The 23,080-nt window shown below is 39.4% G+C and overlaps 1 protein-coding gene across 1 annotated transcript in view; it reads right to left on the bottom strand.

Annotated features, from left to right (window-relative positions):
• myo9ab (myosin IXAb) overlaps window positions 1-23,080 on the bottom strand; it is a 77,393-nt gene that overhangs the window by 14,037 nt on the left and 40,276 nt on the right. The window contains exons 19-36 of the mRNA XM_056451545.1: window positions 22,782-22,904; window positions 21,027-21,107; window positions 20,840-20,950; window positions 19,093-19,215; window positions 17,999-18,148; window positions 15,408-15,715; window positions 13,179-14,069; window positions 12,984-13,065; window positions 12,175-12,372; window positions 11,080-11,180; window positions 8,591-8,694; window positions 8,299-8,519; window positions 7,966-8,082; window positions 7,025-7,213; window positions 5,767-5,814; window positions 4,480-4,591; window positions 3,388-3,449; window positions 669-861 (exon numbers count right to left, since the gene is read on the bottom strand). Coding sequence (XP_056307520.1) covers window positions 669-861; window positions 3,388-3,449; window positions 4,480-4,591; window positions 5,767-5,814; window positions 7,025-7,213; window positions 7,966-8,082; window positions 8,299-8,519; window positions 8,591-8,694; window positions 11,080-11,180; window positions 12,175-12,372; window positions 12,984-13,065; window positions 13,179-14,069; window positions 15,408-15,715; window positions 17,999-18,148; window positions 19,093-19,215; window positions 20,840-20,950; window positions 21,027-21,107; window positions 22,782-22,904 — 3,214 coding nt within the window. The remainder of the gene's footprint in view (window positions 1-668; window positions 862-3,387; window positions 3,450-4,479; window positions 4,592-5,766; window positions 5,815-7,024; window positions 7,214-7,965; window positions 8,083-8,298; window positions 8,520-8,590; window positions 8,695-11,079; window positions 11,181-12,174; window positions 12,373-12,983; window positions 13,066-13,178; window positions 14,070-15,407; window positions 15,716-17,998; window positions 18,149-19,092; window positions 19,216-20,839; window positions 20,951-21,026; window positions 21,108-22,781; window positions 22,905-23,080) is intronic.

The raw sequence follows: 23,080 nt of genomic DNA, 5'->3' as shown, positions 1-23,080 counted from the left end.
ATAAACAAAGCAAGTCTCTCATAATATATACTAAAAGACAATAAATATGATTTCATAAACTATTGTAAAAAAGAATAAATCACAAACATTTGAATATTAGATTATAATATTACAGAAATTAATATTAAATCTGAATAAATATAAGTTTACACACATTTACATAATTAAATAAACAGACTCAATGATGGGCTAAGAAAATCAGAGGAAATCTGCTGTTTTCTCTCTCTGTGTGTGTGTGTGTGTGTGTGTGTGTGTGTGTGTGTGTGTGTCTGCTTATTCATTTCAAGTTTATTTGTTTAGCAGCTAAGGCAGGGGTGCCCAATCCTGTTCCTGGAGATCTGGAGTTCAGCCTTAACCCTGATCAAAACCAACTTAAGTAGGATCTGAAGGAGCTTGGTAAATGAAGACATGTGCGTATGATCAGGGTTACAGCTGAACTCTGCAGGAAAGTAGATCTCCACAAACAGGATTGGGCACCCCTGACTAAAGGTTATTAGTTAGCATGACTTTGTTAGTTGCTAATAGCGTTAACTAATTATCTAATAACTTTAACAGTTATGGTTATTATATATAAGCATAGTTAACCTCCAGTTGTATAGTATAGAAGTGATGTCTATGTTCAGTGAAGTGTGTGTGTGTATTAGGTGTTGTGATGTGGTGCAGCTCACCCGTGTCCAGCCCCTGCTTGAGCTCTTTGATCTTATTGGTGGATCCAGACTTCCTGTAGATGCCCTCGGTGTAGAGGCCGTGCATCTCGATGTAGTTGATCAGCTTCTCCACCACCAGCGGGACGCTTCGCTCATCACTCGTCAGACGAGACAACTCTACACCGAACTGCCGTGAAGACAGCTCTGGGTCAAACTGAGAACACACACATGGATGCATGCACGCACACGCACACACACACATACACACACATGCATGCATACACACACACATACAAAACACACAACATGCACACGTACATACATGTACAATACAGACGCACACACATATACGGACACATGCACACGCACACAAACAAAAACACAATGTGCACACACATACAAACAAACATGCGCAACAACGCAAACACACACATATACAGACACATATACACAATGTGCACACACATAAAAACAAACACGTGCAACAATGCGCACACATAGACACAAACAAACACACATACACAACACAGACAGCACACACACAGCATACAGACAAAACACATGCACAACACACAGAGAGAGACAGACAGACACAAATGAATGACATGTAAATGGTGTTCGAGAAAGAAAGATTCTTGTTCAGAGATGAGACACAAAACTGAAGATGGCAAACAGCAGATTTATTATCATTTCTGTTATTAAATGAGGAAAAACACAACAAGTCAAATGAAGTGAGTGTTTTCCTAAAACAATCAGCATTAAATACCAGCGGGAGCGCAAAACAACAGCAAAACAAGACAGTTTTCTTCCCGTACTGGCAGCTTTTGTTTTGATTTATTTGTTTGAATAGAAAACAAGATTTTCTAGCAAATCTATCATGATTTAAGATATTAGGAATAGAAATAAGGGCATTTATTGCAGTGTTTATTTGTAAATATAAATTAATTTAGGATGAGTTGACATTTGAGACAGACTTAAGCAATACAGACAGATACAGCTTATTATCAAACACAATATTCAGAATGAAAGGATGGTCAGTTTCATCTTGTCAGTATCTGGGTTTCCATCAGCAAGTGTTAATGCTGGGAATGGGTACTGAAACTCAGTACTTTATTGGTACTACATTATAAAAGACCGAAGTATCAATAAACTCTGACGTTAACGGTTCTGCTATCGGTACCTGAGAATTATTGCTGAATAAACATTACTTACAGTAGCATAATTTAACTGACCAACCTTTTCTTATTTGCAATGTTTGATATTCGTCTGCACAGTTGGCGATCTCACATGAGGAATGCTCGTGTTTCCGACGAGCGCATCAAATATAAAAGCCTTCACAGTTCTCGGCTGTGCGTGCACTCATAGCTCGTGAGACAGACTCAGGCACACACACAGCTCGTGAGCTTGGGAAGTAAACCAAATGGGTTGTATTTCCCGAGTGGACACCGACAATGCTCGTTGCAATAAACATAACCAGTTGTTTTCTTGTTTAAGCGGAAACGAAAGCAATCTGGCTAAGTGGAAGCATCTTTCTAAAGTGCATTAACTGCAGAAAGACAAATGAAAAGTTTTTGACTGCCTATAGCTACTAACGGTAACATTACAGCATCCTTCGTTATGCCAGCAGTCAATCACCTAAATTAGTATAAGTTAATATTGATAGTTTAATAAACACACACACACTCGGTTATGTTGAAAACAGCATTTTTTCTGCAGTAGCCTAAATAAATCTTAAACATTAAAAAAAGCTTTTACGTCAGCTGTTTACAAATATGGCCTATGAATAGCCTAATAATAAACTATGCTTAATAAATTATTTAAAAAACTGCTTATTTTTACATTGCAAGATGCTCCAGAACTGTATTAGAAACACAGTTAACTCATTAATGTGAATGCGTTCATGAAAAATCATAATCATTATCTCATTTAACTGCATTTTGCAACTCAAAGAGGGCATTTCCAGCTGCAGGGAGCACAATAAACCAAGAAAGATCCTGACTTCTGCCAGAAAAGGCAAACATGTGGATTTTTCTCCAGAAGAATGGTTAAAAACAGAGTCACTTTCCTTTAAACCATTGTGCATTCTTATACAGTAAAAAAAACCTGTTTATTTGTTTTACAATTATTGGTTTAGTTTTATTTTATAATAAAAACATATTAATAAAATAAAGTGTTGTTGATTCTGTTCAATTTCATTTTTTTATTTAAAAAAACACTACAAAGAGTACCGATAAGAGAACTGTTAAAGTACCGAACCGATAAGTGGCATCGATAAAAGTAGTAATTACGTTAAAACCTTAACGATCCCCATCCCATGTTAATGCACATTTTAAAGTATCACATGAGAAACGGCTGCTGGAAATGGCAAATCCAGAATAAAAGTCCATTGACTCACAAAAACATTTTGACGCTCTCTTAAGGAAGCTTTAGGCTTTCTTTTAATGCACTGTGGTCATTTATATCTAGTACACAGCACAGTGTTCAACTACTAATGTACTTTATAAATAAATTTGATTTAATGCAAATAACAGGAGATGGAAATGCATTTGTCGGACAAACTACACTCACATGACTCCATTATGCTTGACTTGTTTACTGCTGGTTGCTAGGTTACCAATACTACAGTAAGCCACTCTAACAATGATGGAAACGCAGCTAATTCGCACTTTTAAAAGATTTGAATCACGTCATGATGGAAATCCAGCTAATCAGTCAACCGTTATTATAAAGAGGCTCTTACCTTCTTGCTGCATTTGGTGGTCATCCTCAGACAGCACTTCTTGTGGCACGCATAGCGACACACTGAAGAACAGAAAGAAGAAAACAAGCAGATTTAACAGCCAGACACAGCATCACATTTCCCAATCAGATCTACAGGAATATGAAACTGAGAGGCGGTTCTCAATCAGGTCCAGGAGAAAACGGAAGGATTTATAGGGGAAAAATCAAATTAGGCTGCTCTCAGACCAGCAGACAGACAATTAGAGACTGAATATAACTGATATACACTACACTAATGCTAAAATGACTTAACATTATTGTAACCTTATACTATTATTGTTTTTGTTCATATTTTAGATACAATTCGATTTATATTATTGTTATCATTATTGTTAATTGCTGATTTTATTTATTTTAGTCTTTTTTTCTATACATTTTTAGTGTTTATCCTTAATTTATTTAGTTATTTATTTTATTTCATTATTTTAATATAAATTATTCCATAGAATAATAGTAATGAAAAGGTTTGACCAACATTAACCTGTATGTTTATTAACTTAAATCTAATAAAGTGTGTGATATGATTAAAGATAATCTAGAATTGTTCTGATACTGATATATATATATATATATTTATTAAAAGGTTCAAAGAAAAAAAAATTACAAAGAAATATTGAATAAAATGTAATGGGTCATTTAATGTGACCCAAAGATCAAACATATAAATTGGTATATTACTTTAAAATAACTGCTTTTAAATAATAGTAAATTTTATTTATAACACACTTTATATTCAGACAAAATCCCAAAACAATACAAGTAAAAGCAAATAAAAGTGCTAAAAATCAGTCAAAGGATCATCTAAAAAAGTCCATATTTAAAATAGAAGTATAAAAATATAAAATCAGGCATTTTATATAACATTAATTATCATATACAGAGCATTAAAATAATACAAAATTCATATTCTTCAAGCCAAATTTGCAGTATTTGGTACTGCTGTAATTACAGAACAAAACAAATGATGGCGTAAATCAGTCCTGAATGCCTTTAGCAGTCATTCTAATGTTATGAATGAGTGAGTTGATTAAACAGACAGAGCTGAACTCACGTTTGCAGACGCAGGCTTTGTCCATCATCCAGATGAGAGATGAACAGAACTCGCAGTAGGTCGGGATGCTGTACTGCGTGGACTTAAAGATGTGGCCCATGTGCTCTTCTACCTGCAGAGGGCAGCAGAGCACTCAACACTGTTACTGTGTGGCTGTAACAGACTGAGCTGGATAGTATTTTATGTAACCTGGATTATACTTTTTAAAATACTCCTAATCAGATTACAGTTTTTATGGATTACATACTATTTACACTATGGCAGCAAGTTGTTCACAACTCATTGATTTCTGCTCGTTTTCTCTTATTTTATGTCTATTTTTAATAACCCTGTTGCTTATATACATTTGAGACTCATTATGCTTATATAGAGGAGGGATTTTATAGCATTGAATCTGTCATACAATCCAAATTCAAAATTAGTCTGATTGTTACCATAAAAGTAGTCTAAATGTAATCCAAATGTGGTCAGATTATGTTACCATAAAAGTAATCTTAATGGAACTATACAAGTAATCAAATTGTAATCCAAAATAGGCAGATTATTTTACCATGAAGTAATCTTGATGTTACCATAAAAGTAATCTAAACGTAATCCAAAAGAAGGCAGATTGTATTCCCATAAATGTAATCTAAAAGTAATTCAAATGTAATTAAAAAAAACTCAGATTACAATGTCATTAAAGGAATTAAACATTACTAAGAAGTAGTTGACTATGTACTAATAAAATCGAATAATCAATAACTTAATCTAAATGTAATCCAAAAGTAGGCAGATTGAAATACCATAAAAGTAATCTAAATGCTATTCAAAAGTACGCAGATTGTTATGATTAAAGTAATCTAAATGTAATTCAAAAGTACGCAGATTGTTATGATTAAAGTAATCTAAATGTAATTCAAAAGTACGCAGATTGTTATGATTAAAGTAATCTAAATGTAATTCAAAAGTACGCAGATTGTTATGATTAAAGTAATCTAAATGTAATTCAAAAGTACGCAGATTGTTATGATTAAAGTAATCTAAATGTAATCCAAAAGTACACAGATTGTTATGATTAAAGTAATCTAAATGTAATCCAAAAGTACGCAGATTGTTATGATTAAAGTAATCTAAATGTAATCCAAAATAGGCAGATTGTCACCATGAACGTGACTACAAATTGTGTCATGTAATTTGCTTATTAGTTGTAATCAGTTACTAATTACAATCCACACAGCTCTGCTAACCAAAAATTAACAAGAAACAAAACACAAGAATAATGCTATAAATGTAAATAAGACTGACTGTGTCTGACTCCTTCTTCCTCCTCTTCTTCCTCTCAGGTTTAGGAGCCTGAAAACAAAAGAGAAGAGTCTCAGCAGGGCTAATCGATTGGCGGCCCGAGGCAATTTGTTCCGGCCCTCCAAACAGTGTGACCAAGACATCAGAAATAAATTTAGTTCAGTCGAAAAACGGTAGCTATAGTTATGAAGTGACGGGAGTCTGCGCAGAGAGCGAGTCACCTGGCATTATGCCAGAGGCGCAGGCAGCTGAACACATTTTGGAGATGTTTGTAGAAAAGGTCTTTTGTACTATGCAGTGATATCGTCAGTAGGGATGCATTGATTAGCCGATTTAACTATTAACTGCACTTTAATTCACCACAGTTAATTAATTGTAAAGTCTTCTCTAAGCCGCATTGCTGATGCACAGAAAGAAACGAAACTGCTGCAATTAAGTTATGCCAAGTTGCCAACTGTGCACTAAATTAATGTTCCAAGCTTGTACACTGAGGCTAATACACACGCACACTGTATTAACTATAGCAGCAGCCGTTCCCATATCACGTCTTTTCTGCTTGCAAGTTTGTTATTTCTAATGTAAGAATATATGACAATATGTGCACACAAGCGGAGCAACGCATTTACATATTTCCATGCACACACAGTAGAAAACATCTCACGATGACTTTCAGTGCACTGTCAACAAAAGATATGTTAGAGGAATTATTATTAAAATGATTATGTATGCATGAACGCAGATGGCAACAACAATTAATCTAAATAGCTACTTACCTAATATAAAGCTTAAATTTACATTAGACGTGATGACCGTGACACCATGATTATTCTTCAGACTATATAATCGTACAACCAAAGTCTATAATTGTTGCATCCATTATTGTTATGCAGTTCAAAACAACATATGAATGTGTCTGAATGTAGAAGAGGCCTACTTAAGCACTGCACTGCTTTTGTTGTGCTCTGAAATACATTTGAATGTTTGTAAAAAAAAATAAAATCTATTGTACAATGCAGTGATGTTATGTAGTTTCAAAATACAATATATTAACATTTTAATGTTGAAAAAGCCAATGTGGGTGTCTTAAGGAGCAAAAATACAACATATAGGCTCTTATATGCTGTTGTGTCTTCACTCATATTGCAAGTCATATCTCTCTGGCCCCCTCATTTGGGATGCTTTTCATGAACCGGCCCCCATGACAAACTAATTGAATAGCCCTGGTGTACTGTTTGTGGGTGTTTATTTAGGGATGTTTTACCTTACTGATGGTTCCGTCCATCGGCTTGTATTCAGTCATGAACTCATCCAGGAAGACTTTGAACGTGTTGACCCAGACTTTAACAGGAGACTCGCTCCAGTCTCTCTGCTCCAGACGCATGCTCTTCTCCAGAATGTGCTCGAACAGAGCGTAGAGATCTTTATAGCGAATGCTCCTGCCGTCATCCATCTGAACGTGACACATATTCATAGTGAGGTTTTGAGGATAAGATCAAGTTTTAAAGGGACATTATTTACTCATTAATTATTCATGTCGTTCCAAACCCATAAGACCTTCAATCATCTTCAAACTCAAATTACAATATTTTTTAGGCATAAGCAATACCACATTATTAATGCATTACGATACCGATATTTATCAATTTTATTATTGGAATTTAATTTATACTTTTTAAAATGCAAATGTGATTTTTCAAAATGTTTATTTAGTTAACAAATTATTGGTAATAATTGTTTATATATATATATATATATATATATATATATATATATATATATATATATATATATATATATATATATATTATGTTGTCATGCCAACTTGCTACCCTGTAAACAGAAGCACAGTCCCGCTTCCGAGTTCTTCTGATTGGTCCACTGCTCTGAAACTGACAGTATGACAAATACATTTTTCATTATTGTATGTTTAAAATAAGCAGAAAAGGCAAATACTGGTGATTTGTTATTATTCCTGTTGTTCTGTACTGAACTATGACCCCAAAGCCGAGGTATGCACCAAACCAGACTCCAGGGTACACCCCTTAATACAAATAGAGTAGATAGATTTCGTTTATTTTTAAAGATGAGTGAAGGATTTATAGGTTATCTATGACATGAGGGTATTTAATCTGATAGTATTTTCATTTTTGAGTGAACTGTCCCATTAAGTCTCGATTAAGTTCTGGATTTAGAGGAACTCACAGCCAGAGCAGTAGAGTAGGAGTTGAAGATATTGAGGCGAAACTCCTTCAGGGCTTTCTTGAACACCACATCCACAGCGGTGTCTTTCTGTCCGTCTTCAGCATCCAGATCACTGATCTACAACAGAAAACAGATACTGAAGATTTGGACTAATATGATGATGCTTTCTGCTTCAAATAAGCTTTCATTAAACACTTAGCTCTCCGTTAAACAGAAATTGGAGAAAATATGTAAAAATATTCTAATTTAGCAGCAGGACGGCTAATGATTCTGACCCTAACAGTATATGTATGCAGGAATATAAATGTATATATGTAGGACTGCATGTTCTACCTTCTTCATGAGGAAGTCGTTCATGCTGCGGTAGTCTGCGGTGCTGGTGAGGATGTGCAGAGCGTCGTTCTGCCAGGTGGTGGACTCGAGAGACACACTGCTGATCTTCAGACTGCGCCTCCTCTTCATCGACATCATGCCTAGCATCGGCTCGCGGTTCTCCTTGCTGTCGCGTCCACGCTCAGACACTCCTGCGTGCTCTGGGCTTCCTGGAGGAGAGTCTGGGACACAAAGAAGACATGTTAGAAACAGGTTTACATGGAGAGAGATTCATTATTGCAGAAAAACACACCGTTCTTCCTGTCGGTGAGCTCTGAGTCTGCGGAGCGCCCTCTGCTGGACATCTTTTTATCTCCATGTTTGCTCTTACTCCAGAAGCGCATTTTGCCTCTCACCCTATGGAGAATGGAGTGTGGATGACAGATGAAATTTGAGCAGTGATTAATTATTTTCCAATCTACATATTGAGTGAATTGAGTAATTATTCTGCATGGGTTCTGAAAGCGCACAGAGAACTGTCTGCTTATAAAACTAGACTAGAGCATCATCTACTGCTCAAAATTACCCTAGAGCACCATCTGTTGTCAAAAACTAGCCTAGAGAGCTGTTTAAAACTTGTCTGTAAAGCTATCTGCTGTAAAACACTAGCCTAGAGCGCTGTCTGCTGTTAAAAACTAGCCCAGAGCATCATCTACTGCTCAAAACTAGCCTAGAGCGCCATCTGCTGTTCAAAACTAGCCTAGAGAGCTGTTTAAAAGTAGCCTATAGCACCATCTGCTGTTAAAAACTAGCCTAGAGCGCCATCTGCTGTTCAAAACTAACCTAGAGAGCTGTTTAAAAGTAACTTGGAGTGCCATCTGCTGTTAAAAACTAGTCTAGAGCGCCGTCTGCTGTTCAAAACTAGCCCAGAGGGCCATCTACTGTTCAAAACTAGCCTTCAGCACCATCTGCTGTTAAAAACTAGCCTAGAGCACCATCTGCTGTTAAAAACTAGCCTAGAGCGCCATCTACTGTTAAACTAGCCTAGAGCACCATCTGCTGTTAAAAACTAGCCTAGAGCGCCATCTACTGTTAAACTAGCCTATAGCACCATCTGCTGTTAAAAACTAGCCTAGAGCGCCATCTACTGTTAAACTAGCCTAGAGCACCATCTGCTGTTAAAAACTAGCCTAGAGCGCCATCTACTGTTAAACTAGCCTATAGCACCATCTGCTGTTAAAAACTAGCCTAGACCACCATCTGCTGTTCAAAACTAGCCTATAGCACCATCTGCTGTTAAAAAGTAGCCTATAGCACCATCTGCTGTTCAAAACTAGTCTAGAGCGCCATCTGCTGTTAAAAACTAGCCTAGAGCGCCATCTACTGTTAAACTAGTCTAGAGCGCCATCTGCTGTTAAAAACTAGCCTAGAGTGCCATCTACTGTTAAACTAACCTAGAGCGCCATCTACTGTTAAACTAGCCTAGAGCACCATCTGCTGTTCAAAACTAGCCTAGAGTGCCATCTACTGTTAAACTAGCCTAGAGTGCCATCTACTGTTAAACTAGCCTAGAGTGCCATCTACTGTTAAACTAGCCTAGAGTGCCATCTACTGTTAAACTAGCCTAGAGCGTCATCTACTGTTAAACTAGCCTAGAGCACCATCTGCTGTTCAAAACTAGCCTAGAGTGCCATCTACTGTTAAACTAGCCTAGAGTGCCATCTACTGTTAAACTAGCCTAGAGCGCCATCTACTGTTAAACTAGCCTAGAGCACCATCTACTGTTAAACTAGCCTAGAACGCCATCTACTGTTAAACTAGCCTAGAGCACCATCTACTGTTAAACTAGCCTAGAACGCCATCTACTGTTAAACTAGCCTAGAACGCCATCTACTGTTAAACTAGCCTAGAGCACCATCTGCTGTTCAAAACTAGCCTAGAGTGCCATCTACTGTTAAACTAGCCTAGAGCGCCATCTACTGTTAAACTAGCCTAGAGTGCCATCTACTGTTAAACTAGCCTAGAGCGCCATCTACTGTTAAACTAGCCTAGAGCACCATCTGCTGTTCAAAACTAGCCTAGAGTGCCATCTACTGTTAAACTAGCCTAGAGCGCCATCTACTGTTAAACTAGCCTAGAACGCCATCTACTGTTAAACTAGCCTAGAGCGCCATCTACTGTTAAACTAGCCTAGAGCACCATCTGCTGTTCAAAACTAGCCTAGAGTGCCATCTACTGTTAAACTAGCCTAGAGCGCCATCTACTGTTAAACTAGCCTAGAACGCCATCTACTGTTAAACTAGCCTAGAGTGCTATCTACTGTTAAACTAGCCTAGAACGCCATCTACTGTTAAACTAGCCTAGAGCGCCATCTACTGTTAAACTAGCCTAGAACGCCATCTACTGTTAAACTAGCCTAGAGCGCCATCTACTGTTAATCTAGCCTAGAACGCCATCTACTGTTAAACTAGCCTAGAGCGCCATCTACTGTTAAACTAGCCTAGAACGCCATCTACTGTTAAACTAGCCTAGAGCACCATCTGCTGTTCAAAACTAGCCCGATAATAACAACAACAACAACAATAATATAACAACAGCATTATATAGTCCAGTAAAATAACACTAGCAAGAGTGACATTTTTAAATCCAAATATAAGTGCATGAACTGCAATATAATTCTAATGGTATACAAGAGTTAAATAAACAACAGCTTCATACAAGTTTAAGGCACAGTATTTGAATTTTATTCTGATTGGCCAGCTAAAATAGGTCAGCTAGTAGCAGGAATGAGCCGCCTCTGACCTGCTGTCCGTCTGAGACATGGACTTCCGGAGCGAATCCATTTTCCCAAGATCCCCTGAGGACATGGTCTTCTGGATCCTCTTCTGCTCCTTCTGAGACGACTGGAGACGGGAAGCAAACACAAAACTCGCTCAGGCCAGAATCAGACTTTATAAACACTGAAGCACTTCGGAAGGCTATCAGATTTACAAGAATATACAGCTTAACCGTGCCATGACACCAAAGCCACTCAACGGGAGTATGAGAGAATAGAGTATATGAGAAAATAGAGTGAGTAATGGAGAAATCCCTTTAATGCTATGTTAATTCCAGTCGCATGCCTTTCAACTTGCAGTATTCATCAAGTTATTAGAAGGGAACAGATCCAGAGGAGAAAAACGTCACATTCAAGAGCAGACACCCGAAATACTGGAAAGGAAAGTGTTTGGTTAATCTCGACCAGTCAGGTTTATTAGTCTTCTACAGGATTAGTCCTATTATTTAAAGCTGGTCAGATTTGGTTATGAGGGAGGTCAACGGTTGTGGTCAGTCAAGAGGCGTTTGGATGTTTGCACACTGACCAAACTTCAGTTTTAGTTAGTTTAGTCCACATTTTGCCATCATTTACTCAACACTATCTAGTTTTTAGTGTTGAAGCAACTAGTCAACTTTAGAAAACGTTCTTGTTTTCAGTCTTCTGATCACAGTTAATATTATATAATGGCCTGCAATAATACAGTTTGTCCAGTGAGGCGCTCTCCTGGATATTAACCAACAGAAGATATTTCTGAAAATATGTAACGCTAAATATTAATTCCTGACATTCTAGTACAGGGGTGCCAAACTCGGTTCTGGAGGGCCGGTAACATGCAGAGTTTAGCTCCAACTTGCCTCAACACACCAGCCGGGACGTTTCTAGAAAGCCTAGTAAGAGCTTGATTAGCTAGCCCAGGTGTGTCTGATTGGGGTTGGAACTAAACTGTGCAGGACAGCGGCCCTCCAGGACAGAGTTTGGGCACCTAGTAGGTTCTGCTGGAGAACACATGATGTGTGGTTGGATCAGTGTGCAAAGCTCTGTTCTGGAGAGAGCGCAGTTGTTTCCGCTCTGGGTTTTACCATCTCTGAGTCGCTGTGGAAGACTGAGTCCATGTCAGGGGAACTGGGGGAGTGTAGGGGGTGAGAGAGCACAGGTGTGTCCTCATATTCATCATCCTCATCTTCCTCTGAATCAGCCTCTGTGCTGCAGGCTCGGCTCAGGAAATCAGAGCGTGTCCCGGCCATACGCGCTTTCTTTTTACAACCAGCTCTGGTCACCTGATCATTCACATTGATGATGTCATATCAAGACAAAACTCATGCTGGACCTAAAGGATGCATCCATCCTTCTGTTCATCCACCAATCCATCATCCACCATGCCCATCCATCAACCAACCAACCAATCCATCCATCCTTCCATCCATTCTCCACCTACTCATCTACCCATCCACCAATCAATTAACCCGTCCATCCACCTATCCATCATCCACTCATTCATTCCCCCACCCACCTGTCCGTCCATCCATCTATCCACCTATCCGTCCGTATACCAACCCACCCACCAATCAATCCACCCTTCCATACATTCATTCACCCATCCATACACCCATCCATCCATTCAAATCCACTTGTCCATCCATCCATCCACCAATCCATTGATTGACCCTTCCACCTATTCATTATCCACCTATCCATCCGTCTGTCCAACCACCCAACCCACCTTTCAATCCATACACCCATCCACCCATCCATCCATCCATCCATCCATCCATCCATCCATCCATCCACCCACAGGTGTTAAAGTACTTTGTTTTCCCCACAGAAAATGCCCATTTTAATAAATAATCCTGAACAAATAAGGTTTCTCTGTTGTTTGTCTGCCACTCACATCTCTGTTCTTCAACGACCTGAATCCTGCTTCTCTTTGGATCGCCAATGACCGTTCCTGATTCACCAGGTCTTTATCTGACCTGAAAAACACAGTAAAACATCTCTCTCAGACTGGATACACACCACACAAGCACAATCCATCACTTCAGCTACAGGAATGTCTTCCAAACATCTGAAGTAAACATGAACTCACTTGGAGAAGGTGAGTCGGCTGCGTTTGGGGGGAAAGGCCACATTCGCCGCTTTCTCCTTCATGCTTATGCTGATGCTCTGAGAAACAAACTTCTTCTGAACATCAACTTTGGGCTCTGAAGACTCTTCGTTTGACGCCGCACTCCTCAAGTCCAGCTGGAGGGGTTTGGAGGACACCGAAAACGAAGAACTAGTGTGCAGGTCGTGATTGGTTTGAGGTTCAGGAATGGAAACAATTGAACAATCCAAAACAGATTCTCCATTTGAGAGATGGACGTCCTGGGCTTCTAGTGTTTGTAGACTGCTCCGGTCAACAGGGTTTTCCTTTTGCATGCTGATGATGACCACCACAGACTCCTTCTTCTCTCGAATCTGCTTGGCACGGTTTGGCGTTTGTGGAGCACTATTAATCGGACTCCCGTCTTCATCAGGTATGTAGAAATGGGGTTTGAAGGATGCAACCGGACTTGTTTGGTTGACCTCCATTGGTTCGGATTTGGAAAGTTCAAGTTTTGATGAAGCCAAATCCTCGTTTTCAAGGAGCTCAAAGCTTTCTTGGCTATCTGTGGAGGCTTGATGAGGAGGAATATGTTTGGATGGAGGCATCTGAGTGTCGTCTGTGTTTGATCCGGATCGGACTTTGAGCAGCTCTAAACTGAACGTGGCTTGTTCGAGTTCTCTTTGCCTCCTGCTTTCTCTTTTGGTTCGGCTCTTCAGAGTGCTGTCGTCTACAGTTTTTGGAGGAGGTTCGGTGGTCTGCTTTTCCCAGACCTCCTCCAACTTCTCTGCTTCAAGGGATTCTTGTGTGTTTTGATGGACATGTAAACTTTTGGTCACAGTGCTTGGATGCTTGCTTTTCTCTCTGCATTGTTGCTCTCTCAGAATTCGGCAACTTAAAAGGAAAAACAACACAATTTATAATTACTAAATAACATTTAATCAGATAATGCTTACAAAATATTATGTGAGAGCATGCAATTTGCCGAGGACTGAGAATTAAAGAGGCTACAACAACTAACTCTAGCACTCTAAGAACAATTTAAACATAAAATAACAGAATAATAATGATAGAAAACTACTCAAAACAAATGATAGAACTAAACGCATTGCATCATTCAATTTATACTGAGTTTTCATGACCGTATGAAGCCTGAATATGGACTCTAATAGCCTGAATATGGACTCTAATAGCCTGAATATGGACTCTTATAGCCTGAATATGGACTCTAATAGCCTGAATATGGACTCTAATAGCCTGAATATGGACTCCTATAGCCTGAATATGGACTCTAATAGCCTGAATATGGACTCTAATAGCCTGAATATGGACTCCTATAGCCTGAATATGGACTCTAATAGCCTGAATATGGACTCTAATAGCCTGAATATGGACTCTAATAGCCTGAATATGGACTCTTATAGCCTGAATATGGACTCTAATAGCCTGAATGTGGACTCTTATAGCCTGAATATGGACTCTAATAGCCTGAATGTGGACTCTAATAGCCTGAATGTGGACTCTTATAGCCTGAATATGGACTCTAATAGCCTGAATATGGACTCTAATAGCCTGAATATGGACTCTTATAGCCTGAATATGGACTCTTATAGCCTGAATATGGACTCTAATAGCCTGAATGTGGACTCTTATAGCCTGAATATGGACTCTAATAGCCTGAATGTGGACTCTTATAGCCTGAATATGGACTCTAATAGCCTGAATGTGGACTCTAATAGCCTGAATATGGACTCTAATAGCCTGAATGTGGACTCTTATAGCCTGAATATGGACTCTAATAGCCTGAATATGGACTCTTATAGCCTGAATATGGACTCTTATAGCCTGAATATGGACTCTAATAGCCTGAATATGGACTCTAATAGCCTGAATATGGACTCTTATAGCCTAAATATGGACTCTAATAGCCTGAATATGGACTCTTATAGCCTGAATATGGACTCTAATAGCCTGAATATGGACTCTAATAGCCTGAATATGGACTCTAATAGCCTGAATATGGACTCTTATAGCCTGAATATGGACTCTAATAGCCTGAATATGGACTCTTATAGCCTGAATATGGACTCTTATAGCCTGAATATGGACTCTTATAGCCTGAATATGGACTCTTATAGCCTGAATATGGACTCTAATAGCCTGAATATGGACTCTTATGTTTTTTTTTTTGTAGGTCTGACAAAAGCCAAATTATGTAGTAGTGTGTGTTACCGGTGCCGGCTCTGCTGCCCTCTGCAGGCAGCCTGTAGTGTGACGGCGGCACGGCGCTGCTGCAGAAAGCTCCGCCGGTGTGTGTGTGTCCTCCAGACGGCCTGAATGAGCGTCGCCGCTGTGTTTCGTGTGTTCAGGACTCTCCTCCAGGAGCTCTGGATGATCAGCACTGCTCTCCTCTGCTGCAGGTACAGGCGTCTTGCTCGGAAGCCTCTCCAGACGGCCTGAAGACGCACCGCTGCCCCCTGCTGGAGCTCTAGGACACCAACTGATCCGTCAGCCTGAGATATACAGGTACGCCACCAGCGCTGAGGTCAGAACACACACACACACACACACAATACAGCATACTGAGTAAAGTTAAACTGATAAAAGTGGGGATAACTCATTAATTCATTACTAAAGTCAACAGATAGGAGCACCACCTAGATTATTTATTACACACATATGCATTTAAACAAATCTTTATTGCATATAAATGTAATTATTAAATGAATAATAATGAATATTTATAGATATTTTAAAAGAATAATTATTTAAATATATAATTTAAATGGTCATAATTTCTTTTAAAATGTAATATTTGATTTTTATATACTTATTTATCATATAAGCATGCGTAATTATGAACTATTTAATAAACATTGGTTTATTTTATTGTATTGCTGTTTTATAAAGTCTATAAGCCACTTAACACTGTGCAGTACAGTGAGGTTACCCATTTTTAAATGACAATAGTTGTGTTTTTATAGATTAATTCCTTATAATTTTATGTTATTGCCCAATAACTGCTTCATTAAATATAAATAGAAGGAAATCTGGGTATTTCTAAATAATTTAAGAATTGTCTCTACGTATTTAGTGCTGTTTAATAATTAATTCAGATTAAGTCACATTCAAAATAAGTTTGTAAATATATATGTATTATATTATGTAAATATAAACCTTTATTTTTGGATGCAAATAATCTGAAATTGCATTGTATTTTGTATAATGTAAATATATTTTGACAGGATTTTCTTTTAATACATTTCATAAGTGATTTCAGCATCTCGTCAGCACCAATAGCTTAGTGGTACTGTGCGCCGACATATAGCATGACATGCTCACGGCGACCCGAGTTCGATTCCCGGCTCGTGGTCCTTTGCCGATTCTTTCCCTCTCTCTGCTCCCAATGCTTTCCTGTCTGAAATCTCTACTGTCCTATCACAATAAAGGTGAAAAACCCCTAAAAATATTTATTAAAAAAAGGGTTTTCAGCATCTTGTATTATCCTGTAAAGAGTGGGTTTGTTATCTGAGCACATGTTGAAGAATGCAATAAAGAAATAAAAGAATAATAGGAAGTGACAGGAAGCTCCGCACACATGCATCTTATCAAAGCTGTGTTTAGCGTAAGCTGCTGTTTGTGGAGCGCCACATGTTTGCCTTTGTGTTTGAGAGAATCAAGTGAGTTTTGAGCTGCGAGTCTCTCTGACATGAAAGAGCTGCCATGTTTTGAAGGACGAATAGAGACGTTCAGCTCCAGAAAACACTCCACAAACAGCTTATAAAACACCAGCGCCAGCTTAAAAACACCTCAGAGAAGAAACATCTTCATCTCTGACAGATAAATGCAGTTTCTGGTGCTTTGTGATGCTGCAGACGCATGTAAACCTGTGTGTTTTTCTACAGCTTTGAGTCTATAGTTTTTATTGAAGCTTTTCAATCAGAGAGATAAACTATTGAATATAATACAGAGATCAATTGTGCCAATCTATCAGCAGAAAACATAATGAGTTGACTTTTAGAAGTCTCTGAATCAAACAACGTACAATAGTAACTTCTATCATCATCCAGGATTGAGTGTGTGTATTTCTGACGTAAATGTGATGGTTTATTTGGTTGTTTTGATCTGGGAATGTGAGCGTTCTCCTGGCTGACATTCACTGGTCTTGTTTTGGTTGGTCTGAATCCTGCAGGAAGATCCAGCAAAACTGAACTCGACACCATTATTAAACACAGCTGCATCTATAGCAGCGTACAGTACATGTTAAACAAGCAAAAATGACTTTTATAAGGGGTTTAAACACAATTGTGTGTCAGCAGTGTGTGAATATCTCCAGCCTCTAATGGATAAGATGTATTCATTGTATTTGTTCTAATCAGACTTGATATTAACAGTCTGCAGAAACACTTTGATTGACATTCTCCCTTTGTACGTGTCATCAGAGGGAGAAAGCCCCGCCCACTAGTGCCCATCTCTCGCTCATTAGCATAGGACGTTAGTCCAGTTTTGAATCTGCCACTATGCTGACAAAGAGGTGTCTGTAGCTCCGCCCTCTTCTGAAAAAGAGCACAATCTCATTTGCATTTAAAGCGACAGTCACTAAATTACACACTTCCCAATTAGGATCAAAGCCTGTAAGGGTCAGTTTCAGAGAGCTAGAAAACATTATCTGTGTGCTATTCTCAGCTGAAACTTCCCTACACACACTAGAGACAACTCTAGAGCATAAGAGGTCTGCTTTAATAACATAAGAAAACTCAGAAAGTAAGTGCAGAAGCCCTTGAGTGTGAGTAAAGGATGAGGAATGGTTGATTTGTGTGTACCTGTATGAGGCGTGCGGCTCGTCTCTGCCTGCAGAAGTGTTTTCTGTCCCGTTGCGTCCGGAAGCTTCTCTGCAGGCAGACGATCCTCCTGAGCACCTCCTGATGGAGCTCGTCCTGCAGCCGCTGCCGGAGCCGCTCATGCAGGAACACCTGTAACACACACAAACATAGACACACACATCTCACAATACACTCCGCTGATGGAGTCCTGGGCTCTGAACGGGCCGACGGTCGGGTCCATTAGCCCGGCTAGTGTGTTTTTACATTTTTTTTTTTTTTTTACACATCGGCTCTCGTCAGGTTAACATCGAAGCTTGTTGACCCAACTCAGTGTGTAAAATCAGCTTCAGCTAAAGAGAGCGCTCTGATTGGTTATTCAGCAACGAATCAGAGCGTGAGAGTGATATAGTAAAGTGGTGTTGCGAGTAAACAATTCAAGTAATGAAGAAACACGACGAGCCCGCTGTAATTTTGCCACATTATCAAATTTTAGCAAACGATATGGATTATTAGATTCTCAGAGCGAATCTCTCCGCGGTGAAAGAAGATTACTGTGATAATGGAGATGAATGCTGCTTTGTTTACGACAGAAGTTTGGTTTCACCTTGTGGAACGAGAAAACAGATACCGCCCCCTGCTGGAGCAGAAATGCACATCCTCTTATGCAGGCACAGCTGTTGTTTCAGTCAGCTGATCACACACAGCTTTATGGTCCAGACATGGTCCCACAAGAGGCGACAATTGGGGAGTTCAGATATTTCCGGTAATGTTAGTTTGTGTAATACACAAATTTGATTCACTGAAGCATGTATTTCTATCATTTACATCTAATTTACTAATGAAACATATTTAAGATTTCAGCGTTTTCAGGCATATTTAGTGCATTAGCCTAACTTCTGATTAGACATTTAGACATAACAGATGCAGTTATTTGATGAGAAAACTGAACACATGGTGTCTCTCAGTGCTCTGATCTGCCAGTTTCAGACTGCTGAAAGAGTTTTCTCTCATAGACTGATTGGTGTGATTATGCATTTACAATGGTATGAACCGTTATAGGGGTGGTCAGTGTGTATATATAGTGTCTCTCTTACCATACTGCGGCCCACTTGATAGCCGCTGGGCTCCAGGTCTGCTCTTCGCAGGAACTCTCTGATTCCCGTCTGAGAGGCACTGAATCCAGCCGGCAGCAGAACATGGAAATGATGAGCAAAATCCTGGAGAAACACACAACGACTGATTCAGAGAGATAGGAATCATCTTTTAACTAATCTTTTCCCGAACACACACCGTATAAACAGCTGTTTTATAACATGACTCTGCAACGTCAAGCTCTGAAAAAGACTGAATCGGCTTTGAAATTAACTTGATTCGTAATTTAAGACATTTTCAACACCGACACTGAACTGAATCAGATTCATACGTGATTAAATTTACAACATTGCCACTTACTGAACTGAATCAAAAATGAACTGAATCGGTTCATAATTGATGACATTTGCAAAAATGACAATGTTGCAAATGTCATTAATTATGAACCTAATTCAGTTCACTTACTGAAATGAATCAGATCTATAATTGATGAATATGCAACACTGACACTTCAAAAATGACAAACATGTTTCAGTTTTCATCAATTATGAACTGAATGCAGACACTTGCTGAACTGAATCAGAAATCAACTTAACAAGGCTCATGATTGATGAAATCTGTAACATTGACGCTTAATTAATGGAATCAAAACTGAACTAAAACAGGTTCAAAAGTGATTCAATTTATAAAACTGCCACTTACTGATGTGAATCAAAAGTGAACTGAATCAGGTTCATAACTGAGGGATTTTACAACACTGACACTTACTGAACTGAATCAACAATTAACTGAATCATTTTCATTCATTCTCTCATTCATTTTCTTTTCAGCTTAGTCCATTTATTAATCAGGGGTCACCACAGCAGAATGAACCGCCAACTTATCCAGCATATGTTTTACGCAGAGAATGCCCTTCCAGCTGCAACCCATCACTGGGAAACACCTATACACTCTCATTCACACACATACACTACGGACAATTTATCTCACCCAGTTCACTTATACTACATGTCTTTGGACTTGTGGGGGAAACCGGAGCACCTGGAGGAAACCCACACCAACATCGGGAGAATATGCAAACTCCACACAGAAGCACCAACTGACCCAGCCGAGGCTTGAACCAGTCACCCTTTTGCTGTGAGGCGATTGTGCTACCCACTGTGCCACTGTGATGTCCTGAATCATATTCATAGGTGATTAAATTTACAACACTGCCACTTACTGAACTGAATCAAACATGAACCGAATCAGATTCATAAGTGATTAAATTTACAACACTGCCACTTACTGAACTGAATCAAACATGAACCGAATCAAGTTTATAATTGATGAAATTCTAATAGTGACACCGAACTGAATCAAAAAATGAACTGAATCAGATTCATAAGTGATTAAATTTACAACAGTGGCACTTACTGAACTAAATCAGGTTCATAATTGATGAATTTTACAACACTGACACTGAACTGAATCAGAATCTTGTTCATAATTGATGAACCTTACTAAACTGAACTGAATCAGAAGTTGAAAATGTTTTAGTTTTGATTAATTATGAACTAAATTCAGACACTTCCTAAAGTGAATCAGAAATTAACTGAACTGAATCAGATTCAACAATGACACATACTGAATCAAAATGAATCAGAATTAGGTTGATTAAGTTCTTCAATTATAGGATTAATTAAACGTTGATGAATCAAAATGATTTGATTCAGTTGAGTTCAATAAATGTGACGTGTGTGTGCTGACCTTAAAGCTGTACTTGACGCTGTATCCAGACTGTCGTATCCTGACGGTCTCCAGCATGCCAGTGTACCGGAGCTGTCGCAGCACCAGCGCATCATTGAAGCGCAGAGGAAGCTGTGAGAAAACCACAGTTAAAGCATCTCCGGTAGACCTGCTGATGCAGTGATGACAGAGCAGAGGCGCTACACACCTTCTCTGCATTAGAGCGGATACACTTCACGAAGTACGGCTCCGACTGTCCCAGTGTCTCCATCAGCTTATTCAGAGAAACCTGCCACAAGAGCACATGTCAGCGCTGTGAGAGTCTCTAAATGTACTTCAGTGTTTTAACATGCTTCTGTTGTTCGATTTAAAGGTTCTTATTGTCTTATTATTGGTCTCCTACTGTAGGTTTACACCCATGTATGGTCAAAAACACACACACATTCTCTTCCAACATCCACTGCAGCATCAGCTCTTATTTTAATTGGTCAGATGGATCTGCTCTCCTCTGACTGGTCAGATGGATCTACTTTGTTCTGACTGGTCAGATGTTCAAGTGACTCTACTCTGCTCTAACTGGTCAGATAGCTATACACCTCTCTGATTGGTCAGATGGCTCTACTCTGCTCTGATTAGTCAGATGGCTCTTCTCTTCTCTGATTGGTAGGATGGCTTTACTCTGGTTCTACTCTGATTGGTCAGATTGACAAGATGGCTCAACTCTGATCTGAACGGTCAGATGGCTCCATTGTGCTCTTATTGGTCAAGAGGGCTCTACTCTGATTGGTCAGATGTTCAAGATTGCTCTAATCTGCTCTGATAGGTCAGATGGTTTCACTTTGCTCTGATTGGTCAGATGGCTCTACTCTGGCTATACTCTGATTGGTCAGATGTTCAAGATGGCTCTAATCTGCTCTGATTCGTCATACGACTTCACTTTGCTCTGATTGGTCAGATGGCTCTACTCTGGCTATACTCTGATTGGTCAGATATTCAAGATGGTTCTAATCTGCTCTGATTCGTCAGATGGCTCTGCTCTGATTGGGCAGATGGCTCTACTCTTGTTCTACTCTGATTGGTCAGATGTTTAAGATGGCTCTAATCTGCTCTAATCAGATGGCTCTACTCTTCTCTGATTGGTCAGATGGCTCTCCTCTGATTGGTCAGATGGCTCTGCTCTGGTTCTACTCTGATTGGTCAGATGTTCAAGATGGCTCTAATCTGCTCTGATCAGATGGCTCTACCCTGATTGGCCAGATGTTTAAGATGGCTCTAATCTGCTCTAATAAGATGGCTCTACTCTTCTCTGATTGGTCAGATGGCTCTCCTCTGATTGGTCAGATGGCTCTACTCTGGCTATACTCTGATTGGTCAGATGTTCAAGATGGCTCTAATCTGCTCTGATCAGATGGCTCTACTCTGATTGGCCAGATGTTTAAGATGGCTCTAATCTGCTCTAATCAGATGGCTCTACTCTTCTCTGATTGGTCAGATGGCTCTCCTCTGATTGGTCAGATGGCTCTGCTCTGGTTCTACTCTGTTTGGTCAGATGTCAAGATGGCTCTAATCTGCTCTGATCAGATGGCTCTACTCTGATTGGCCAGATGTTTAAGATGGCTCTAATCTGCTCTAATCAGATGGCTCTACTCTACTCTGATTGGTCAGATGGCTCTCCTCTGATTGGTCAGATGGCTCTGCTCTGGTTCTACTCTGATTGGTCAGATGTCAAGATGGCTCTAATCTGCTCTGATCAGATGGCTCTACTCTGATTGGCCAGATGTTTAAGATGGCTCTAATCTGCTCTAATCAGATGGCTCTACTCTTCTCTGATTGGTCAGATGGCTCTGCTCTGGTTCTACTCTGATTGGCCAGATGTTCAAGACGGCTCTGATTGGTCAGATGTCCATACTCTGCTCTGATTGGTCTACTGCTGTGTGACAGGTAACAGGTGTGCTTCTCTCACGTTGAACTGTGCGCTGATGCTGGGCGGTTTCTTCTTCTTGTGCAGATGCAGCAGTGATTTAGTGATGCGGTCATGGAGCGTCAGACTGCTCAGATACTTCAGAGACTTCACATCCAGCAGGTGCTGCACACACACAACACAAATACACATCAAAATTCACGCAACAGTAGCTGCAAAGAGGACTGAAATGGCCTTTCTCCAAACTCCAAATGTGCCAATATCAAATAAATACACAACATATAACAAAACAATGTACACAGATCAACAAAACAACACATTCACTGGTGATTCTTGATCAG

The sequence above is a fragment of the Danio aesculapii genome, chromosome 25 (genome assembly GCF_903798145.1).
Source record: "Danio aesculapii chromosome 25, fDanAes4.1, whole genome shotgun sequence".
Lineage (NCBI taxonomy): Eukaryota > Metazoa > Chordata > Actinopteri > Cypriniformes > Danionidae > Danio > Danio aesculapii.
This window is presented reverse-complemented; position numbering and strand designations above follow the sequence as displayed.